General features: G+C 43.4%; 1 protein-coding gene across 1 annotated transcript in view; it reads left to right on the top strand.

The window, feature by feature from the left end:
* The window catches only part of PHF21A (PHD finger protein 21A), an 88,838-nt gene that overhangs the window by 52,758 nt on the left and 13,353 nt on the right, over nt 1-22,727 (top strand). The window contains exons 6-13 of the mRNA XM_018554546.1: nt 3,379-3,630; nt 3,737-3,826; nt 5,429-5,713; nt 7,896-7,988; nt 8,078-8,129; nt 9,668-9,747; nt 12,784-12,844; nt 22,172-22,335. Coding sequence (XP_018410048.1) covers nt 3,379-3,630; nt 3,737-3,826; nt 5,429-5,713; nt 7,896-7,988; nt 8,078-8,129; nt 9,668-9,747; nt 12,784-12,844; nt 22,172-22,335 — 1,077 coding nt within the window. The remainder of the gene's footprint in view (nt 1-3,378; nt 3,631-3,736; nt 3,827-5,428; nt 5,714-7,895; nt 7,989-8,077; nt 8,130-9,667; nt 9,748-12,783; nt 12,845-22,171; nt 22,336-22,727) is intronic.

The following is a 22,727-nucleotide window of genomic DNA, read 5'->3' as shown; positions in this document are numbered from 1 at the left end:
AGCATATAATTTCTCAAAAAATAATCCATAAATAATTTACAGCATGCCGGGCATTATGAAAAATAATTTTGCATATACTGTAGCAGCCAATCAGATTAATTGGGGGGAATTTATCAAAACTGGAGCAGAGAGAATCTGGAGCAGTAGCCCATGGTAATCTGCTTCGTTCTTCAGCTTGTTCAGTTAAGCTTTGAAAATGATCAAAATTTATTGATTGGTTTGGGCAACTGCTCCAGATTCCGTCTGCTCTAGAGCTGCAGCTAACGATTATTTTCAAAATCGATTAGTTAGCCGATTATTAAGTTCGATTAATCGGTTAATCGGATAAACAATAAAATAAAGTTTAAAAAATGGCTCCAGTGATGGGACTACTAGTTTGTATTGAGGTTGTAGTCCATCACAGCAGCAAGCTTGGAGCGGTGGAAGTAAAAAAGAAAAAAAAAGTGTGGTGTACAATATAGTGAAATGAAAAGTGTAAAATTATACAGCAATGAATGCAGAATGGCACCGGCTATAGAGGACTACAAAACCCAGCAATAGTACATTATACAGCACAATGCAGAATACCACCAGCTATAGAGGAATACAACAAATCCCAGCAATAGTACATTATAGCTGGCGGTATTCTGCATTGCGCTGTATAATGTACTATTGCTGGGTTTTGTAGTCCTCTATAGCTTGTGGTATTCGGCATTGCACCACTGTATAATGTACTATTGCTGATAATGTACTCCTCTATAGCTGGTGGTATTCCGCATTGCGCTGTATAATGTACTATTGCTGATAATGTACTCCTCTATAGCTGGTGGTAGTCCGCATTGCGCTGTATAATGTACTATTGCTGATAATGTACTCCTCTATAGCTGGTGGTAGTCCGCATTGCGCTGTATAATGTATTCTTGCTGGGATTTGTAGTCCTCTATAGCTGATGGTATAATATACAGCACAATGTACCATCAGCTATAGAGGACTACAAAACCCAGCAATAGTACATTATAGCTGGCGGTATTCTGCACTGCGCTGTATAATGTACTATTGCTGATAATGTACTCCTCTATAGCTGGTGGTAGTCCGCATTGCGCTGTATAATGTATTCTTGCTGGGATTTGTAGTCCTCTATAGCTGATGGTATAATATACAGCACAATGTACCATCAGCTATAGAAGAATACAAATACCAGCAATACATTGTAGAGCACCATGTGGGGGAAAGTGCAGGCTTACCTGAGCAGTCTTCCAGCAACTTGCTTCTGAGATCAGGCCTGTCTATGGGCGGCTGTCATCCCCCCACATCTGCTCCTCCTTACATCTTCTCCCCGTCTCCCTGTGCCGATCGTGGATGTGGGCAGGAGGTGAGCGTGAGACGGGGAGGAGGTGTGGAGCGTGGATGCGGGCAGGCGGGTCTGGCAGCAGCGTGAGGTGGGGAGGAGGTGCGGCGTGCAGCGTGTGTGGAGCCGTGAACAGGGCCAACTACTCGGAAGACGATTAATCGATTATTGAAAACATTGACAACTTTTTCAATAATCGATTATAATCGATTTAGTCGATTAGTTGTTGCAGCCTTAGTCTGCTCCAGTTTTGATAAATTCCCCCTCTGTGTGTTTTTCCAAAATAATATTAGTACAGTGGCTAGCATAGGGGTACAATCTCTTTTTACTTTTCCCGATTTTGTAGTGTTGTAAACTGACATTACAAATAGATCTAAGGACTTGTTCACACCAAATGCAGACCAGATCTGCATGAGTTTCTGCAAACGCAGTGCAGTGGTTTTTGCCGCGTTTTTGATGCGTTCTGGGCCGTTTTTGGTTAAAAAAAAGTAATTTTTTTTTTTGTTTAAAATGGGCTTTCAGTGCATTCCAGGGCGTTTGGATGCGTTCCAGAGCAGGAAAAATAGGGCTTGCTGCAGTTTTTTTACATGCTCTGGAACTGAACGCTGCGGTTTGAACTAGAGCACAAAATACCATTGGAATACATTGGACGCAGTTTTGATCCGGTCTGTAACTGTTCTGCTCCTGGAACGTGCTTAGTGTGAACAAGGCCTTACTGGGATTTTTACAATTGGTTTACACACTATAACTATGTGTAGAATATTTTTAATGTGACAAAAAAGTTAAGGTAGACTTAAACCCGATTTAAAATCTCATATCAGTGCTAAGATGATAATGTCATTTCAGAAGTCATCTTCAATCTTTTAAAATCTGCAGCTTTCATAAAAATTATCCTTGGTGATCCTGCCATGAATGTTCTTGGGTGACAGTGCTCCCTGTCTCCCAGTTGCTGTCTTGAGTTATCTCCCTGTCACATGCACTTCTTATAGAGACTACAAAGTCCTTTCTATTAGCCCGAATCATGGGTCACTAAACTCCAAACTTCGACACTTGTTGGTAGTGTTGAAGCTTGCCCCCATGATTCAGGGGTAGAGGGCAGGATTTCAGCACTTCCGAAATGATGTGTCTGCTCTTTATTCATGTTATCAGCTTAGACTTTTTTGGTCGCTCATTCCCGTGATGGACTACAATCTCACATTTAGTTTAATAGTTTGTATTTAGATTGTAGTCCATCATGGGAGCGAGCTTGGAGCGGTGACTACTTTACAACACACACAGGGACCAATTTTGAGGATCTACAGCTGAGTGATACACAAATAAGATACATTTTTGTTTGTAGTTAAGGTATTTTAAATACAATTTTACAATTTAACTACAGTTAGGGTCACTGTAGTTTAGTGTCATTTTAACTACACAAAGTGGACTTTATTAAATGTGTTATTTGACTTCTAAAGGCAATTGATTGCATAGAACTAGTTTTCCAAATGATTTACAGAAAACAAATGCGGATGTTAATTCATTTAATAATTTTTGGCATGTTTAGTGTCGTTCAGAATTCATTTTAATTCCAGATTGTATCAATTCAAAGTGTGGATTAGAGGCATGCTCCTACCTGCTGGAAAGTTATGTGTTACTTTCAGTAAGAGTATGTCTCCTGTCCACAGTTAGAAATGGATACAAGAACATTCAGGCCCCATTCACACCAGATGCGTGCGTGCGGGCTGTGCTGGCTTTTTTTCTCACAACACTCCGCAGTGCAACTGCATTGCACTGCGGAGTGCCCATAGAACTTTATGAACTGTCAATTGTTACATTTCAATAAAGTTCTAAAAAAAACAAAACAGTGCGATGTGGCTCACTGTATGGGCGCACGCACACCAGCAGCCTTGTAGTTGAGCGCGGCTACTAGTGTGAACAAGGCCTCTACCTTTTTTTAATTCAAGTTTAGCGGAGTTCTGTTGTACATTTCTTTAACTTTCTAAACCATCTGCATGTTTTGGCTTTTTGGCATGCCAGATGTAATGAAAGTTTTTTTTTTTTCTTCTCATCAGAAAACTGTGACCACAGCCTCTATGATCACGGCAAAGACTCTACCTCTTGTACTGAAAGCTGCAGCAGCATCTATGCCCGCTTCAATGATGGGGCAGCGGCCAACCATCGCCATGGTGACTGCCATCAACAGCCAGAAAGCAGTTATCGGCTCAGATGCCCAAAGCACTGCAGTCAACCTGCAGACAACTAGCAGAATCGCCAATCAGGGAACAGAGACTTTCCAGATAGTGGCAAAAAACGCTGTTACTTTGGTGAGTGAGAAGTCTGTGTTTTGTTCTTTTAGGTTGGTGATTAGGAGTCCATTTTGTTTGTGATATGATTCAGTCTACAATTACTCCACGGTTTGTTTTTTTGCAGCAGGTCCAGGCAACGACTTCTCAGCACATCAAAGTTCCCCAGTTCATCCCTCCTCCCCGGCTAACTCCCCGTCCGACATTTCTTCCACAAGTGAGTATACATGTTAAGTTCTACCTAATATATAAATCAGGGGTAGCAAACCTCTGGCCCTCCAGCTGTGGTGAAACTACAAATCCCATGATGCATCTCTCTTCGGGAGTCATGTCGGTGGCCATGACAATCTTGCAATGCCTCGTGGGATTTGTAGTTGAACCACAGCTGGAGGGCCGGAGGTTTGCTACCCCTGATGTAAATGCATGCTCTGCAACCAAGTAGGTGTGTGTTAAGAATGACTCCTGTGATCACCATTTCAGGTTTGCAGCTTTCTCTCATGTCACCTGCTTATCGGAGTATGAATTGGCATCTCAGAACTGCCTACTCGTTGTCTGCAGGTGCCATAGAAAGGCACAATAAAAAAAATGTGGTGGCTCTTTTGTGTAAATTGCAAGACTGTCCTAAAAGAATTGCAAATCTTTATGTAGGTGAAACAGTGGTTTTCCGTTAACCAGTTGAAGACCGCGGTGTTTACACCCATTTCCTGGCCAGGCCATTTTTCAGTATTCAGCGCTGCGGTACTTTGACATTTATTCCGTCATGCAACGCTGTACTGAAATGAATTTTATACAATTTTTTGGGGACAGATAGAGCTTTCTTTTGGTGGTATTTAATCACCACTGCAGGGTTTTTGTTTTTGTTTTTGTTTACTATATTAAGGGGAAATTTACTGAAAAGTATGAAAAAAAAGTTTTTTTTCTACATTGTTATAATACATTTATTATTATTACCAAATCTTTTGGTAAAATATAAAAGTCGGGGTCACGTCTGGTAAATAGACACCAAACATGTGAAGCTTTAAAATTGCGTGCACCCGTGAAATAGCAAAAAACTACCATACCCAAAATTGACCATAGGCGACGCTTTAAAAGCTTTTACCGCTCATCAGTTTAGTGTTATCAATAATTGATGGTCCTAAAATTATTGCTCTCACTGCGACGTTTGCAGCGATATGTCACCTAGGGAGCCCCAAAGAAGCTGATAAAGCAGAGATCTGCTTCATCAGCTTTTCTCCAGGGTCTGAAGCCGGAGAGTGACACAAGAATGCGGAAGTGATGTAATATACATCACTTCCGCATTCTGACACTGAAGAGGGGACTGGAGGGAGATCGTGTACCGACCTCCTTCTGATCCCGTCACAGAGCCACTATGCTGGTCCCAGGCTCGCACCGAGCACAGCGGAGCCCGGGAACCCGCCGGAGGGGGTGGGGGATTGGCACCTTATACAAGCCATCCGCCGGCTCTAAAGCTGGCGGATCACTTGTATGTAAACGGGCATCGCTGCTTGTTTTTAATTTTGGGCAGATTCCCGCGAGTGGCAGTGGCTGAAGGGACGTTTAAATACGCCCTCTCAGATCTAGGAAGCTCCTGGCCAGCCGTATCCGCACAACAGCCGGCCGGAGGCGGTTAAAAAAAAAGAAGTGTTTTAATATCCATCGTTTTGTCTTTTTCACCCCCTGTATAATTGGGTTCATAATATTACCTAATATTACCTAGACAGTTCAGTGGCATTGAAAATATTTAGAAACCTATGTGGCTTACCAAACTGATAAAGACTAATGCCTTTTGTCCACTTTATTTGAATGTGTTTTATTACAGGTGCGGCCAAAGCCAGCGGCACAAAACAACATTCCCATTGCCCCCGCTCCTCCCCCCATGCTCGCAGCCCCACAGCTCATCCAGCGGCCAGTCATGCTAACCACAAAGTTAACCCCAGGTTCCCAGAATTCCATCCATCCTGTGCGCATTGTAAATGGGCAACCCACAGCCATTTCCAAAGCCTTCCCCGCAGCACAGCTCACTAGTATCGTCATAGCAGCACCAGGCACAAGACTGGCAGCTCCACAGACTCTGCAACTTCCGAAACCAAGTGTGGAGAAGCAGGTAAAAGTCCAACGTCATCTGTTTATTCAGAAGAAATTTGTGTCCAGATGCCACCAAAACGTCTTACATGTTGCCCCAACTGAGGAACAGACAAAAATACATGTTATTAATAATATTTTTACTTTATTACTCTCTTTGCCTTCCTGTGCTATTGACAATCACGTCCCCCATTTTTTGTATGGGTGTCACAGGGACTGGAAGTAAGAAAAAAAATCTCTCCAATCTGATCCCAGACAGAACTAATAACCTGACAGAAAGTTTTAGAGGTGTGACAGAGTCCATAATTTCCTCAAGAGTTTTGGACCTTATTCTTTTACAGTGTCTAAAACCATTTTTTTTACGGAAGGGCTATGGTTAGAACCCTTGGTTTATCGTTGGCTGAACCCCTGGAGAGATTCAGAATCTATTTGTTCTGGGGACCATTGTTGCCATGACAAAAAGTGAACCGTAATCCAAACTTTTACAGTGACAAATTGATCAGAGCATCAGAAAGAATGTCCTAATGGAGACATCTGCTCTAGTGACAACTGTCTTGTGACTGAAAGTGAAGAGAGATCTCTTCAATGGTGCATAGGGGAAAAAATAGCCTTTGTTATACTTTAGCTGTAAAGCCTAAGAACATCAGTCTGTTGGCATTCACATGAATGTGTAAGCTTGTTGCAATGCTTCAAATTGTGACATGATTTTTTTTAAAGTGTTCCCCGCAGTCACATGACCACAATTCTGCTTAATTGCTGTTGGGCTGGTAGGTTATTGGGTCCTGCATCAGTGCCGGAAATCATAGAGAGGCTAGGAGGAGGGAAGAAGTTGTTTACACATGCACTGTTGGTGCTAGGCGTCCGACATGAATGTGTCCTCTGGCGTGCATGTGTCATCAGGATGGACAACGCTAGAAGGAAGTAGCAGTCAGCAGCGACATTTAGCAACAGGAATCTAGTGTTTGTCAGCACAACAGCCTGTAATTCCACATTAAAGTCAAAATTTGACTGTGGCCTTAAAGAAGAATTATGGGGTGAGTGAAAAACATTCATCCCAATAATTCAAGCCGACCTGTGACACTGAAGCTGTCACAGGTCGGCTCTATTGATGGGGAAGTCGGCAAACACATACCGCCTGTCACTGACTTCCTGATCCTCTCCCTGCAGGCATTCTCTTCCCCCCTTCTCTGTTTCTCCAGCGCTGACTGGAGGAACGGATGGGGAGGGGGCGAGCACAGCTGGCTCTGCTGCCTCCAAGAGAGGCAGAGCCAGCTGTCAATCAGCCAGCGGGGTAAATCTCAACAGTATTGTCGGGATCTGTCCTGGCTGCGGCGTGGCTCTGTGCTGTCAGCATCTGCTATAAACAGAGTTTTGGGTCAGCGGAGGACATTAGTATATGTCCTCCTGTGACCCTGAATACAACTATGGCCAAAAAAGGTTAGGCCATAGTTCTCTTCTAATCCTTTTTGCTGATATCAATGTATGTCATACATCCGCAGCAGTGCGGTCTTGTACAAACAAAAGTTTATTTACATTCCCTCGGCCCACTGTCTGCTTTCTACTGGAAGTGATTTGAGTGGCGTTAAAGCCGTCTGATCACTTCCGTGTGGTAACACTGTTTTTCCTTAGTTTCTGTCCCCTTTTCAGTTCCATTGTCATAGCGCTTAAGGTTAGAAAAAAAAGTTTTAAAAAGATAAAATGTAATCAAATAAACACTAATAAAAAATGAAAAGCCCTTCTGCCACTATGTACACACAGATATAAATGCAAACATACGCTGGTGTGCTTGCATACGAAAACAATAACCCAATATGTGTGGCGCATCTCTAGTGTGCGCATTCATTCTAATGCCTGTACTATCGGCCTATAGCAGCCATTCTCCAAGCGCTAGATAGTGCAGTTATTGCTGTAGACATGCTAACCAAATCTATAGTAATAAACTTCATACATGTAAAACATAGCTCTCCATTCTTTACCTTTACCTTTTACTTGAGACATCTGTGTGAAGTTACAGCCAGGATTACGGAGTAAAAGTCAGGTAGTTGTCACTAGAATATACAGGATTTCATTTTAAATGAAGGAAGGATGCTAACTGGCAGCTGTGAGTGACCGTCCCAGTTGTACTCTGTATTCCTTTGCTCCATTTATTTTAAATAGACCCCTGTGTGTTCTATCAGACGCTGATGTCTTTGTTTTTTTTCCAGACGACTAAAACTCAGGTGGAACCAGAGAAGCCAACTGAAAGCAGTACGACAGTGCCACCTGCCTCCAAGCCAAAACGAGAGGAGAACCCACAGGTAGGGTCACAATGAAAGTATCTAGGCACAGGATCTGCACCCTGCATCCAACTCGATGTGAAATGTATTCTCTTTTCTCCTTTTCGTAGAAACTCGCCTTCATGATGGCACTAGGTTTGCTTACACATGACCACTTAGAGGGTAAGTCCAGCAAGTAGTAGTATACCATATACTAACTTCTACCCTTTTGTATGAAAAGTTGCTTTTTTTTTATTACATGAGGTTTTTGCAAAATACAGACATGAATTCATTTTTCTAAGGCAGTCCTTGTATACTTTAGCAGTGCTTTAGTGCAGCAGCCTCGGCCTGCGATAGCAAAGCCATATGTTTTGACAAAACTGAAATGTCCAGCAGTATTTAAAATGTATCTACACTTTTGTTGTTTATGTACACTGCAAGGATTTCAGCAAACATTGTTGCAGATTTATACCTTTTTCTGTTTCTGAAGAAATTGTTGGTTTCACCGTGTCTCTTCCAGATAGATTTCAGACTGGGAGGGTCAGTCTTCGTTATAATCCATCTTGTGCACCCTATGGGCATCTTTATGAAGCAGTGAATGTGACATTCACCAAACGTTACTGGTGACTCTATCGCCGCTGTCATGCAAAACCCATGCACCAGGGATGTTTGGTTAATGTCTTTATGCACTGCTTTATAACTATACCTCTATATGCTCTAATTGCAGCCATTCAAAATATGCCGCCCGGCACAGAGTGTAAGCTTTGGCGTAGGGTGGGCTGGGGTTATGACTGCGAGGGAGCTCCATCCATACGTGCAGTGTTTACAGCTCCCTCGCATGCCCTGTAGAGGTGCCTGGACCGGAGTGATGTCAAATTTTTTCTCGCCGCAAATCTACAGGGCATGCTAGGGAACTGCACAAGCAATGCACATATGGATGGAGCTCCGGCACAGCACAGCAGACTGGACCTCTGGCTGAGGATCCACTCCAGGGAGACTGGGTGGATCTTAAAAAAACATTTTTTTGGGAGTGTGTATGTGTGTGAGATTGTGTCTGTGGTTGTGTGTTCTGTCAGTGTTTTTGAGGGCCCGTTCACACTAGTACTGCATGTTAATCGCACAGTCCCGTGTGATTAACACACTGCCACACAATCACATCTACCACGCCTTCTGGAGTGAGAGGTGCGTTGCGTTGCCTATTCATTTGAATGGAACCCCAAACTCGCCTCCCTCCAACAGTTCAATCGCCCGCACCGGAATGCTCAGTGCTGTGCATTCCAATGCGGTGCAATTGGGTTCGCGAGTTAATGGCCAAGGACTAATGTGGGTCCTGAGGTTAGGCAGGTTGAGAACCACTGTTCTCCTTTAACGATAAAGGGTTAGTTCAGTTATAGTTTGTTGGACTGAGGCATGTGGGCTTTGTACGTTTCTTCAGCAGTGAAAGCTCCATGCCTTACCCTGGCTCTGTTTTCACCCACCTTGGGGTACCAGTGGACAGGGAGACTTGGGCCTTCACTCAAGTACTGCTGTGTGTGTGCAGACCTGAAAACCGATGCGCAGACTACTCACCACCGAACTGCTTGAGCAACACAAGAAATCACAAAGTGATTTGACATTCAGCATTTCAATGATTATTTTGTTTTTGGTAATATTATGGTAATCACTGCACAACATTATGACTTGTGGTGTTGAATATTTTTTCCCTTTTCCCTGACTGTCAGAAATTCAAAGTAAAAGACAAGAAAGGAAAAGAAGAACAACCGCCAACCCAGTGTACAGTGGGGCAGTATTTGAACCAGAGGTGGGTGTTTTCCTGTTGTGTGAATGTGATTCATCCTTTGTCACACGTCTAGAGAACATACATTGTGCAGTATATCCATCATTGGTGAAAATGGATAATTCGGAGTCTGTGCCAAGTTGTATAGTAGTTTTTTTTCCCCCCCAACTTGCAGCTCCTCCTCAGTTTTCATCAACAATTAAAGAAGGAATGTGGGTTGATGTGTAAATTTGATGGCAGTAAATGTAACTATTTGATGCATCTGATTACATTCTAACACATCTAAAGATATTTTCAATGTGTTAGGTGACAGTAAGTGTGAAATAGGTAAATTTGAGCTTGGCCCTCCCACCTTCCAAGCGCTGAATGTAACATTGGTTATTCATTTGCTTATGGTATGCATTGTTTGAATTGTCAAGTTTTATGACAGGTAAAACATTTTTTTGGGAGTGTGTATGTGTGTGAGATTGTGTCTGTGGTTGTGTGTTCTGTCAGTGTTTTTGAGGGCCCGTTCACACTAGTACTGCATGTTAATCGCACAGTCCCGTGTGATTAACACACTGCCACACAATCACATCTACCACGCCTTCTGGAGTGAGAGGTGCGTTGCGTTGCCTATTCATTTGAATGGAACCCCAAACTCGCCTCCCTCCAACAGTTCAATCGCCCGCACCGGAATGCTCAGTGCTGTGCATTCCAATGCGGTGCAATTGGGTTCGCGAGTTAATGGCCAAGGACTAATGTGGGTCCTGAGGTTAGGCAGGTTGAGAACCACTGTTCTCCTTTAACGATAAAGGGTTAGTTCAGTTATAGTTTGTTGGACTGAGGCATGTGGGCTTTGTACGTTTCTTCAGCAGTGAAAGCTCCATGCCTTACCCTGGCTCTGTTTTCACCCACCTTGGGGTACCAGTGGACAGGGAGACTTGGGCCTTCACTCAAGTACTGCTGTGTGTGTGCAGACCTGAAAACCGATGCGCAGACTACTTACCACCGAACTGCTTGAGCAACACAAGAAATCACAAAGTGATTTGACATTCAGCATTTCAATGATTATTTTGTTTTTGGTAATATTATGGTAATCACTGCACAACATTATGACTTGTGGTGTTGAATATTTTTTCCCTTTTCCCTGACTGTCAGAAATTCAAAGTAAAAGACAAGAAAGGAAAAGAAGAACAACCGCCAACCCAGTGTACAGTGGGGCAGTATTTGAACCAGAGGTGGGTGTTTTCCTGTTGTGTGAATGTGATTCATCCTTTGTCACACGTCTAGAGAACATACATTGTGCAGTATATCCATCATTGGTGAAAATGGATAATTCGGAGTCTGTGCCAAGTTGTATAGTAGTTTTTTTTCCCCCCCAACTTGCAGCTCCTCCTCAGTTTTCATCAACAATTAAAGAAGGAATGTGGGTTGATGTGTAAATTTGATGGCAGTAAATGTAACTATTTGATGCATCTGATTACATTCTAACACATCTAAAGATATTTTCAATGTGTTAGGTGACAGTAAGTGTGAAATAGGTAAATTTGAGCTTGGCCCTCCCACCTTCCAAGCGCTGAATGTAACATTGGTTATTCATTTGCTTATGGTATGCATTGTTTGAATTGTCAAGTTTTATGACAGGTTTACTTTAATAGAGGGTGCCTGCCTGCTCATGTTTAATTTATTGAGCTGAATGCATTAGGATCCCTGATTCTTGGTGTGCTCAGTCACTTTTTGGCAGCCTCCAACACAGGCTTTGGAGATTCTTTTTCAGTGGGGTCCATGGAGTTCTGTAAGAGTAAAGCATGTAGTGCAGAAGGTTGGGCAAAGCTCTGACTTTGAGCATGAACGTCTATGTTTGCATATTGAGTGCCATGAGAGAGGCTCCTGGTCATGTTTTAGGAGGGATACAAAGGTGTGTGGGACAAGCAAGTCTGGGTACCAGCTTTACAGCCCACTGCCAGGCAAATCATTAACCCCACACCCCCTCTAACCCATCCTGCATATTTTCCTTTCTTTGTGGAGCAAGTTATTCACATACCTAGTCTGCCGGATGGGTTCGTCACTGTTTCCTGGGTGTGGGGGCTAATTCAGCGCTGCAGATGTGCTTGCGCCAGTTGGTCCCCAACAGTCCCCTTGTGCTGACGTCACTGCTCTTTTGGATGCTGAGAGTACCCTGCTGTTGGACAGGCAATAGGAAGGATCCACGTCATGAAGGCACTAAATCTTAGTTTCACAGAATACAAAGTGTTCTATGATTGAGTAGGAGGAGAGGAGGGGGGCAAACAATGCGATGGCTGTTGTGTAGTGTGTCAGCACTAGAAGTATTGCGATAGCCAAACTATCTAGTTACAGTCCATGTACCCATTACACTCCTGACCGCTCATTCATGAGAAAAATGGGTGCAACGGTAGTAGACGGATGGTCACCGTCTCGGTGATGGGAAAGAATATGGACACCGGCACTCCAACAGGTTTTCACTTGTTCTGCCTGATGGAGTGGATCCTACGTGGCCCCGAAACGTCGCACTAAGTGTGTTATGCTGCTTTTTTAAATTACATGTACGTCAATAAATAGACGTATTCTATCTGCTGTCGGAGTGCCGGTGTCCATATTCTTTCATAGCCATACTATCTGCACTCCGTAAAACTGTAAATTGTAGACAAAGGAAAAATCTGGGAGCTGGCATACACCTTCTTGCACCTGACTTGACACCTAAGCCAGAACATTTTAAACACTTAGTTTTCCCTAGAGTTATTCTTTAAAAGGACTTCTAACTTTGCCAATTTCAACTCCCGTCCCTATTACTGAACAGTGCCAGAGACTCAGTGGGCAAGGAGGACTCTTAACATTGCACTGTTGGAAGAAAGTGGCACTGATTCTCTCTGTATTATCTTCTTATTATTAAACATACTGACAAGGTCACTTTGAACCAGGAAATGCACTGACAAGTTATTTCAGGTGTCTGTTCTATGAGCCCGATTCAGACATAAGAGGTTGTTTTAATTACCAAAAGCTCATCGTCTGTAGGAATTATATATTATTTTTGTTGATTTTGAATTGATGTTTTTGCAGCGCAAGAAGAGTGCGGTGACGTACTTGAACAGCACAGTGCATCCAGGAACGAGGAAGAGAGGTATCCTGCACACCTCTGTGCTATCCGCTTCACCCTTCTCTTGCTCTTTTTCTGTTGCTTTGTTCCACCATTGTGTTATTTGTACTTTCTGCAGCAGCAATGGGACCTGACTGAACGTGTGTGATTGTGCTGGTCTTGTGTTACTAACATTCCTACTTACAGTGTGCTGAAAGGCAATCCATCATGAAGTGAAATACATATGTGAGAATCACCGGAGGGAAGATGATGATCTATGGAATCCTAGCCAGCATACTAGTTATAGGGTATTGAAGTAGCAGAATAGCTGTATGTAGCTTAGAAATCAGCATGTCTTCTTCTAGCTAAGGCTGATCACACTGGTATAAGGGTTTTTCATAGATATATGTTGACGTCAATCAGACCCCAAAGAAAGTTTTAGAATAGAATACTTTTATACACTTATTCATAGAATGTATTTAATCAGAGAGACAATGGAATGACATCTGGATGATGAGGAGAGGAAGCCATATACTTGTTAGAACACATTTTTACCCTGTTCAAAGGTGAAATGATGCCTGCCATGGCAGAAGGAATTTATCAAATCAAGAGCAGTATGAATCCAACAACAGTGCTAACATTTACTACTGTCCCGTCCTGCACCATACTTGTCCCCCCGCACGGGTATTTTAACTTTAATCCCGGAGTTTAACTTTTAAAACTGTTGCTCTTCCACATTTGAGATCCCAGCCAATGAGATTCGAGCTTGGGGCAGAAGTACTTTTATCAAGTGTGTTTTATTTTTCTATTATAAAATGTGGCCTAAACTACACAATCCCACTTGTTTTACCCGCTTCTGCCTTCCGCCATGATCTGCTTTGCTAGAATGGTAAAGATCCTTTGCAATTACCCTCCATCGATTATATTCAATATTTGGCCGCTGTTTGGGTGCAGGGGAAGCATGAATATGTGCCTCATACTTAGAATTTCTGTGATCCCTCTGGGGGGGGGGGGGCACAGTTTGAGGCCATGAACAGGAATGGGGAAGTTACTTAAAGGCAAAGTAAGGCGCCTTCTACACAGCGGGAGTCTCATCTAATGCTCTCATACCTCCACACTCCGAACTATCACATCGTTGGAGGTTGCCCTTTAGCTGCCTACAAGGGAGGGGGGCCTGCCAGTGTACCTGCTTCCCATACTGTTGGCATTGGGGGCTGCATAACAGGACTGTACCCTGGGCACTGGGGAGTGGTACCACATTTTTGGAGACCCTAGCCAGAGGACTTTACTAATTCTAAAGAATTCGCCAGCTGGAGTTGTCATGGCTTGGGTGCATTTAGCTCAACGCCATAGATTTACTGGTCAACATACCTGGGGTGCCAGGATTGTGTTGTTGAAAAGAGGTTGTGGAGAAGATCTTCTTTTAGGTCTCGTTCACACCTAGGCGTATTGCATATGCGCGTCTGTCGCGCGTTTTTTTACCACAAAAAAGTTGCGCGTTTCCGAAGGCTACTTGGCTGTATCCCAATGGAAACTCGCAACAAAAAGGCCCAAAGTAGTACCTGTACCTTTTCAGGCGTGGACCGTTTTGTAGCGCGTTAGGGACGGGCGGAAATACGCCAAGGTGGGAACGAGACCATTGAATACAATGGGATTTATATTTTTGAGCGTTTTGTAGAGCGTTCGTCAAGCGTAGAACGCGCTACAAAACGTTCAGGTGTGAACGAGGGCTTAAACAAAGAATAAAATATCAAGTTTACGCTCCAAGTGTTGGAGGGGAAAAAAAAACCCGTTTCAGCAGTATGGACAGCTCCGGCTGGCACATTCAGTGACATAACACCTAAAAGCAAATTATTTTCTTGACCCATTTACAGAGAACACATTTCCTGTTTTTATAAATATAATGAATGTGCAGCCAGCACAAAGATTTCAAGTGTATTTGTAGCAAGCAGGGTTTTTTTTTGGATAGGGTGCAGTAATGGAACGCCTGTCAGGTTTTATTGCTGTCGGAGGCTCTGTTAAACATATTCCATAACTTCCTGACTAGTAAAAGGTTGTCTCCAGGACAGGAAGTGAGGGAAATCTTTCTAATAGCAAAATAGACAGAAGTAATGGGGAAAATTTCTATCAAATACTTACCATAATTTTCCTTTTCTAATACATAGCCATGTCAACACAGATCCCAGATGTATGGACATGGGGATGTTCCAGGATTTTTTATTATTATTATTATTCAAATTCTATAACCTCTGTCATTTGTGGTGTGTTCTTGCTTTTTTGTGTTTTTTGTTTTTTTATTGTCCGTTTCCCTGTTGTAGATTTTCCCACACGTTGTGTCCGGCAAAATTTGGTCCCCAGAACAGTGGGGGAAGTGAGGGGGAATATCTTTAACAGTGTCCTGGATTGTAGCAAAACCTGACAAAGGCATTTCCCCTTTCTATCCAAAACTTGCTATAGATGCACTTACATTTGAATAAATATGATCCTTGGTCAGCAATATTATATTAAAAGAGCAACACTATTTTTGATCACTAGAGGGAGAAGTTTGCAAAAAAAATACTATCTGATAGTAGATTTAAACTTTTCATGCAAATTCCACACTGTACCACCTTCTTCTTTTCAGTAACCTTCAGTTACTCCTCTCCCCTGGGCCAGTGTTGATAAATTTACCTAGGATTTCATTACTTCTTTGTCCTTGGGGCTAGAGAGAAGGCACAGTGTGGATTTGTATGACCGTGCAATGCATTATTTACTAACCACCATCCTGTATCGTTATGACTTTCCTCTAATATTGATCAGTGCCTAACAACCAGTGTTACTGATTCCCATGTACAGAAGTGTGGTCATGTAGACCCATGGGTGTGTGTATACACAAGGGACCATGGGTTTGTTATTAATACTGTATTAAACTGCATAGGTTTTGTGCAGGGAAGCAAGTTACAGTATTTGTCGATATATATATACAGTATATATTTATCAAGATAGGCATGTGTTAAAGTACATCTGATGTGCACATAGAGTAAAGGAGTCATGCTCTCCAATCTCCAGATATTTCAGAGAATACAATACATAATCTAGGAACTAGACACTAGTTTTATAAGTCTGTCTAATACATTACCTCAGTCTTCCACCATGCAGATACACTATTCAAGTACTCCGAGATAAAACTTGTAAACCACTCCAACCCATATAGGCCAGATTAGATGATGACTATGATACCTTTTAGGTATCCATAAATACCTCCTGGCTTACTTTCTTGTAACCATCACTTATTATTGCTGGGTTTTTTTTCCACTTCCTTCTTCAATAGATATATATATACACTTACACTATATACAGTGGCTCACAAGGGGGGTGCGGCCTGCACCCGGGTGACACCTTTTGAAGGAGTGATGTGTCACCCTCTCTAAAAAGTCGGGCACTCGGTCATGAACCGAGAGCCCGACAGTGTCAGGAAAGAGGAGGGGACCCGGTGGCATACCTCATCCCGCCGGGTGTACGTCCCAGGGAGTGTCAATTAGATGGGCGCACATGCGCGATGACATCACGGCGGGGTGTCACCCAATCTCTGCTCCGGGTGACACCCGGCCTCAGGACGCCCCTGACTATATATTGAAAAGTTTGTGGACAGTCTCCAAATTCTTAAGTTCAGGTATTCCCACTGAGACATACAAAGACATTTAATAGTACACACTTTTCTCCTCCAACCTTCTGGCAATAATTTGGTGAAGGGCCTTTTTTTTGTTTGTTTCAGCATAACTGTGCACAAAGCCAGCTCCATAAACATATGGTTCGATGAGTTTGGTGTGGGGGTCTCGAGTGGCATGCACAGAGCACCAAACTCAACCCTACTGAACACCTTTGGGGTGAAATGGGAATGCTCTTTTGACTGATTGGGTACAAATGCCCACAGGCACACTTCCAAATCTCGTGGTAAACCTTCCCAGAAGACTTTTAGTCTAAAGGGGGAAGAGGACAACTTCATATTCATGCCCATGTCTTTGGAGTGGGATGTCCAACAAGCGCATATAGGTGGGATCGTCTGGTGTGTACAAACGTTTGGCCATATAGCGTAGGTCAGGGCTCAAAATTTCCACTCGCCCCCTCGCAATTGGCGAGTGAAAATTGCGTGGGGGCGAGTGGAAATCCAGGGGGGGGGGGACTTCCGCCGCTTTGCTGGGAGGAAGACTGCAGAGCTGCTACTGGCTGGAAGGACAGCACGGGAGAAGCAGGACACCTGGGACATGGAGGATACATTGCTTTTTTCTGCTTTACACTGCTGTCCTCTGTACTCTGCATCACACCACTGGCCTCTGCACTCTGCATTGTTACTGATCTCTGTTCTCTGTGTCACACCATTGACCTGGCGGAGTTAAGGGCGGGGCACAGTAGGGGTCAGGTGGGGCGACTGGTGGCGATTAACTCTTAAGGCCTGGCTAGTAGCTCAGGACTTGAAATTTTGAGCCCTGGCGTAGGTGATTTGAGTGCATGTGTTCATACTTTTGGACTGTGCACCCGACAGTGGCTATGGTTGGATAAGTCTAACACAGTCAGTGAACATGGAGTCAATGGCATTTTTTTTTTTTTAACCTGTCACCATTTTAAATATCCCACTTTCTCAGACTGCACCTGCAGTTGCATCAGAGTTTTGCTTGCATTGTGTCCGTGTCATTGTTTTGCAGTTTCGGTTTGTCGGCAGCATTTAGGGAGGGCATTTTTCTCTGCGAGTAGGTGAGCTCACCCACACAGGAACAAAACAGCAGGTGCTTTCTCCTAAACGTTTTATTATCCATATTTGCTTTTCAGGACTTGCCAGTTAGTGTTGGATGAAATGCTTCTCTAGCTAAATCTCAGCAGCTTGCAGAATCTTTTTGTCCATTTTTCCTTCCTGGAGAGACACTGCACCTGCTGTTTTCTATTTGTCCTCTATCTCATCACTTATTCTTATTAGCCAAGTATCCACACCCCACGCTGAACCTGTAATGCTTCTGGATCACCCGTTTCAATCCTGCAATAGTCTAAATCTTCTTTTTCGTAAACGAGAAACTGCAGGGAACCAATTTATTTGCTTCAACAGCAGAGATTAGAAATAGAATTTTTACTTGCCAGCTTGGCCAATTTAAGCATGAAAATAGCTGTGTGTGTATAAATATGTGGTTTTCTGAACTATTTTCACGTTTGTAGTGTGTCTGAGGAAGGAACCTTATCGGTTCTGAAAGCTTGCAACTCTGTTAACGTAAAGGAGAACTATGGGGAGAGTGAAATGCACTCACCCCCATAGTTAGAGCTGTCGCACATCGGCTCTATAGATCAAGATCTGAGCGATCACAAACCACTTATTGCTCAGTTCATGATCTCTCGGCAGACAGCGGTGGCTGTCAGTCACTCCTCCCCTCAGGGATTCCCCCCTCCCCTCTCCATTCCTCCAGTGCTCATTGGGGGGGAAAGACGGGGGAAGGGGCAGGCACAGCTGGCTCTAGAGTGGCAGTCAGGTAGCTGGGTTGTAGCTTCCCGCCTGCAGCATGGTTCTGCATTGTCAGCATTGTGACCCAAAACAGAACTAAAGCCAAAAGTTAGCCAATAATGTTTTCACTTAAACTTGAAAATGTCAGTATTGTTCTTTTTTAGTTCTGTGATTTGACTATCATTTGCTTTTATGGCTAGGATGATGTGGGTAAGGAGAGACAGAGACAGCTGGCATCAGAGAGTTTAGTGTGAAGCACACCTTTTGTCTAATTACAGCTTCCTGTGGTAAAAAAAAATAAAAAAATCAACCTGTAGGTTTAGTAGTTATGGCACCTCTGCATTGTTTTCAAACTTAGATTGAGATAGAATGTAGCAGGTACATGTTCCCCATTAAGTGTGTTACACAGAATGGAACACACTTTGACAATTATTCCCAAAGGTGTTTAGTAGGGGCTCTGTGATGACCAGTCAATGTCCTTCACAGCAAACTCCTCAATCCTTTTTTTATAGACCTGGCTTTCTGTCCCTGAAACCATTAGGCCTCATTCACACTAAGAGCCGGCCCGTACAGATCCGCGCAACGTGCACAGCACGTGGGAGTACGCGGGTGTCCGTACTCGTATGCAGACAGGATGGATCCTGTCTGGTTCCGAGCATGGACATTCGAGTGGGATGCGCATTTTGGGTGAGCGTAAGGCCCCGTACGCCCATAGAGAAGAGCAGGCTGCTGCATACAATCACACGCATCACCCGTCCTTCCCAGGAGCAGCCCTATACGGCCGTGCACGCCGCACAACTCTGTACGAGTCGGCTCTTTGTGGTGTGAATGAGGCCTTAATTTGGAGGTGTGTGCATATTCTTTTGTCCATATAGTGTACATGGTATTCAAGGGTTGAAATGAAGCACCTTTTAGCCCTTTAACTCGTGATATATATAATATTGCCAGGACCTAAAAACATTTTGCAATACTAAAAGACTTAACAGTGTTCTTCTATTATACATTAACCCCTTCATGACTGAGGCCCTTTTTTCATTTTTTGCACCCATGTTATATTCCACATTTTAGGCCTGAAAATGACGTAAAACCCCCCAACATTATATATTTTCTGAATGCCAAGACCCTATAGAATAAAATGGTGGTAGTTGAAAATTTTTATGTTGCGCAATATTAGCGCAACTCCTTATTAAACCCCAAAATTTAGTGACAAATTTAATTAAATGCCCCAAAACACAACAAATTACCCATTTTTTTAATGAAATATAAAAGATGAGGTTACAACGAGTAAAACGATACCCAACATGCCCAGTTTACAGATTGCGTGCGACCGTGAAACGGCGAAAAACTGCAGTACCCCAAAAAGTCAATAAAAGACGCTTTAAAAGCCCCCACAGGTCATCAATTTAGAGATACAACAAAATACTGGCCCTAGAATTATTGCTCTCACTCCGGCGTGCGCGGCGATACCCAACATGTGTAGCGCGTTCGTCGTTTTCATGCGTAGGCGCACCCGACGCGCGTGCTCGCGGGGGCGGGGAGGCTCGCGGGGGCGGGGTACTTTTAAAATTTTTTTTTTTATTATTAGATTTATTTTATTTCATTTTAATTTTAAAAACTGTTTTTTGTTTTTTTTTTACTTTACTTTGACTGCTATCACATGGGGGGGCTTGCAAGCCCCCCCATGTAATAGCAGATGGTGGTGACAGGTCCTCTTTAAGGTGATGCTGGGGGTCCAAAAGACCCTCAGTGTCACCTTTACACTGGAAATAAGCTATTGAAGTGCAGATCGCACTTCAATAGCTTATAGCTGGGCTGCAGGAGCCCAGAACTGACAGCCCAGGGACCGGAAGTGATGCAATCTGCATCGCTCCCGGTCCCATAGAACGGGGAGGGGATCGATGAACGGAAGTTCGTCGACCTCCTCCCCAGCTCCCCGCGGACACAAAGATCGCCGGTCCCGGGCCCGTAGGAGGGGCAACGGAGCCCGGGAAGCACGGCGGGGGTGTCCGGCGGGGGGGGGGGCCCCTTCTTCGGGACGCAGAAGCGATCTGGCGACAGGTAAGTCGCCAGGATCACTTCTGTTGTAAAGCCGACAGTCGGCTCTACAAGTTTAAACAGACTCCCGGCGGCAAAAGTCGCCAGTCACGAAGGAGTTAAAGACCAAGTTAAAACATTTTCAAGACACGCTTCTTATTCCCCCACATTCTTATTTTAACATATAATCCATAGGATCATCATTTGAAATTTTGTTTCTGAACACCAACAGGGTTTTCACAAAAGGGTGAAGAGTTTGGAGAAGGCCGGAGAAGTGAACAATCTAAGAAACATAGATGAATGGGAAAGTGAGCTGAATAGGAGAAATTTCCCAAACTCTTCACCCTTTAGTGAATAGCTCTGTAAATGACTGATTTCCTCCTTGCAGTAATTTCTTTGATGATATACAGATTGTATTCTGGGTTGATGTTGCACAAGCTCTTGTTATGCATTCCTTCCAGTATATGTTAATATTCACCAATCAAAGGAAAACAAATTATATTATTCCCACTTTTTTATATTAGTTTCAGTTTGGTTATTCTGTATGTTTATGTGGCTCATTCACTAGTTCCCCACCCTGGAACTCACATGGGGGGGGGGGGTGGTTATGCAGTGTGACCAGCAGACAAATTTGCCACGTTTTCATCTACTAAACAAGGTTCTAACAAGTAAACCTCCATTGCATGAGACACCGTGCTGCTTAAAGGGTGTCTGTAGAGGTTCTCCATTGTCTAGGTCATGACATAGCTCGTAGTAGTTAGTCAAAATTAGCTGGACTTGTATGGTCATTTTGAAGATGTTTCTCTATTTATCAAAGTCATGTCTTTAGCTGTAGTAGATGCCATGAACCTGTGTGGCTATAAATGTTGGGTTACGTTCCTGACACCTATTAGAATGTAAGCTGCTCGGATGGGTAGTGAAACGTCTTCAACGGTTATAGAACAGGTTCAGTTCAATGTGACTACTACTACTACTCCTTCTTCATAAAGGGTGTAATATTAGGAGGTTTATAGGCTTATCACCTGACTCCATATCAATGTGCATTTACCAGACTTCCTCTCCTCCTCACAAAGGTTCACTCCGGTCTGACTGTCCACCCTCTTGCTCTTTTACTTATATCAATTCCTTCAATATTACAGCTGATCTTTCCCCATTACTGACTTGCCATTCCTTGTTCTTCATGGAGTCTCTGTGTTGGGGCGGCCATCTTGGCAGAGGCAGGTCCTTTTCTTCCACATATCGGAGTCTCCAGCAAGAACAGTGAGCAGCACAGTAGAGACTTCACCAAATCTCATTCCAAATCTCCTGAGACTAGCAATCAGAGGCAGCAGTGCCTCAGATCTCACACTGCAGATATACAACTATGAGGTTGTAGGGACACTTACATACTAAGTAGTGCACTGCTAATTTTCAGGAGGAAAGGGTACATTTCCAGGGTACTGCTTAGGCACAATTAACATTTATAGATGTCCCATATAACATTGCAAGCCTACACTTTTTTAAATCAGGTGATCTTTTAGCTGAATAGTAACATGTCTGTAATATGTCAGCAGTCACAAGTGTCTGTCTTGGGTGCTTAATACAGTGTCTGAAGTGACTTAATATACTGTTACTAGCATGTTCTCTGTGTGATTGACAACTGCTGCATTTTCTTCTGCTTACTGCTTTCCTCCTGCCAGTCTACCGATTTTCCTTCAAACTGTCTTAATAATGACTCTCCTTTTCACTTCTGTAATATTGTACTGGTTTTCCTCATCTACTGCATAATTTCCTTTTCCATGCTAGCCAATGAGGAACACTGGCCAAAGGTATGTAAATCCCCCCATTTTGTTTCTTTTTTTTTGTTTTGTTTGTTTGTGTTTATTAACATATAGGTCGTCCTCCCAAATACAACACGGCCTTGGGTTTGAGCGCCCTGCCACCCACCTCCCCTCCATCCAGTCATCCTGATACCCCTGAAAGCGAAAAGGCCCAGATCTCATGTAGTTTCCCTGCAAGTGTCCCGCCTGTGTCCTTGCCTAATCCTTATTCCACAGACGTAAGTAACTCCAAATACGGAAAGGGGCTGTAAGTCCAGAAGGATCTAAATGTGGCGTGCTGACAGGCCCTTTTGTCCTGGTATAGCCAGCAGCAGCATGTGCACAGGCAGAGTGGATATTGGGGATGTCCTGTAACCAACCCTGGCCATGCATGCTTCCTGAACAGCCTGTTCTACGTATTAATGCTGCTTATGTGGAGTGTGTGATATACCAGTGCAAATGTAATTTATGTTTCAAATATCAGTTCATGGATACATGATTGTGCTTTCATTAAGTACTGTGTGCGAATCATTTCGAGGAACTTTGCAGATTAGTTTTCATTCTTTAACTGATGTGTATATTTAAAGTGTTTTCCCAAAAATATTCAGTGCAAAAATGGGGGGGGGGGGGG

The sequence above is a fragment of the Nanorana parkeri genome, unplaced genomic scaffold (assembly GCF_000935625.1).
Source record: "Nanorana parkeri isolate BGI_ZX_2015 unplaced genomic scaffold, ASM93562v1 scaffold163, whole genome shotgun sequence".
NCBI lineage: Eukaryota > Metazoa > Chordata > Amphibia > Anura > Dicroglossidae > Nanorana > Nanorana parkeri.
The sequence above is the reverse complement of the archived record's forward strand: the minus strand, read 5'-3'. Positions and strand labels throughout refer to the sequence as shown.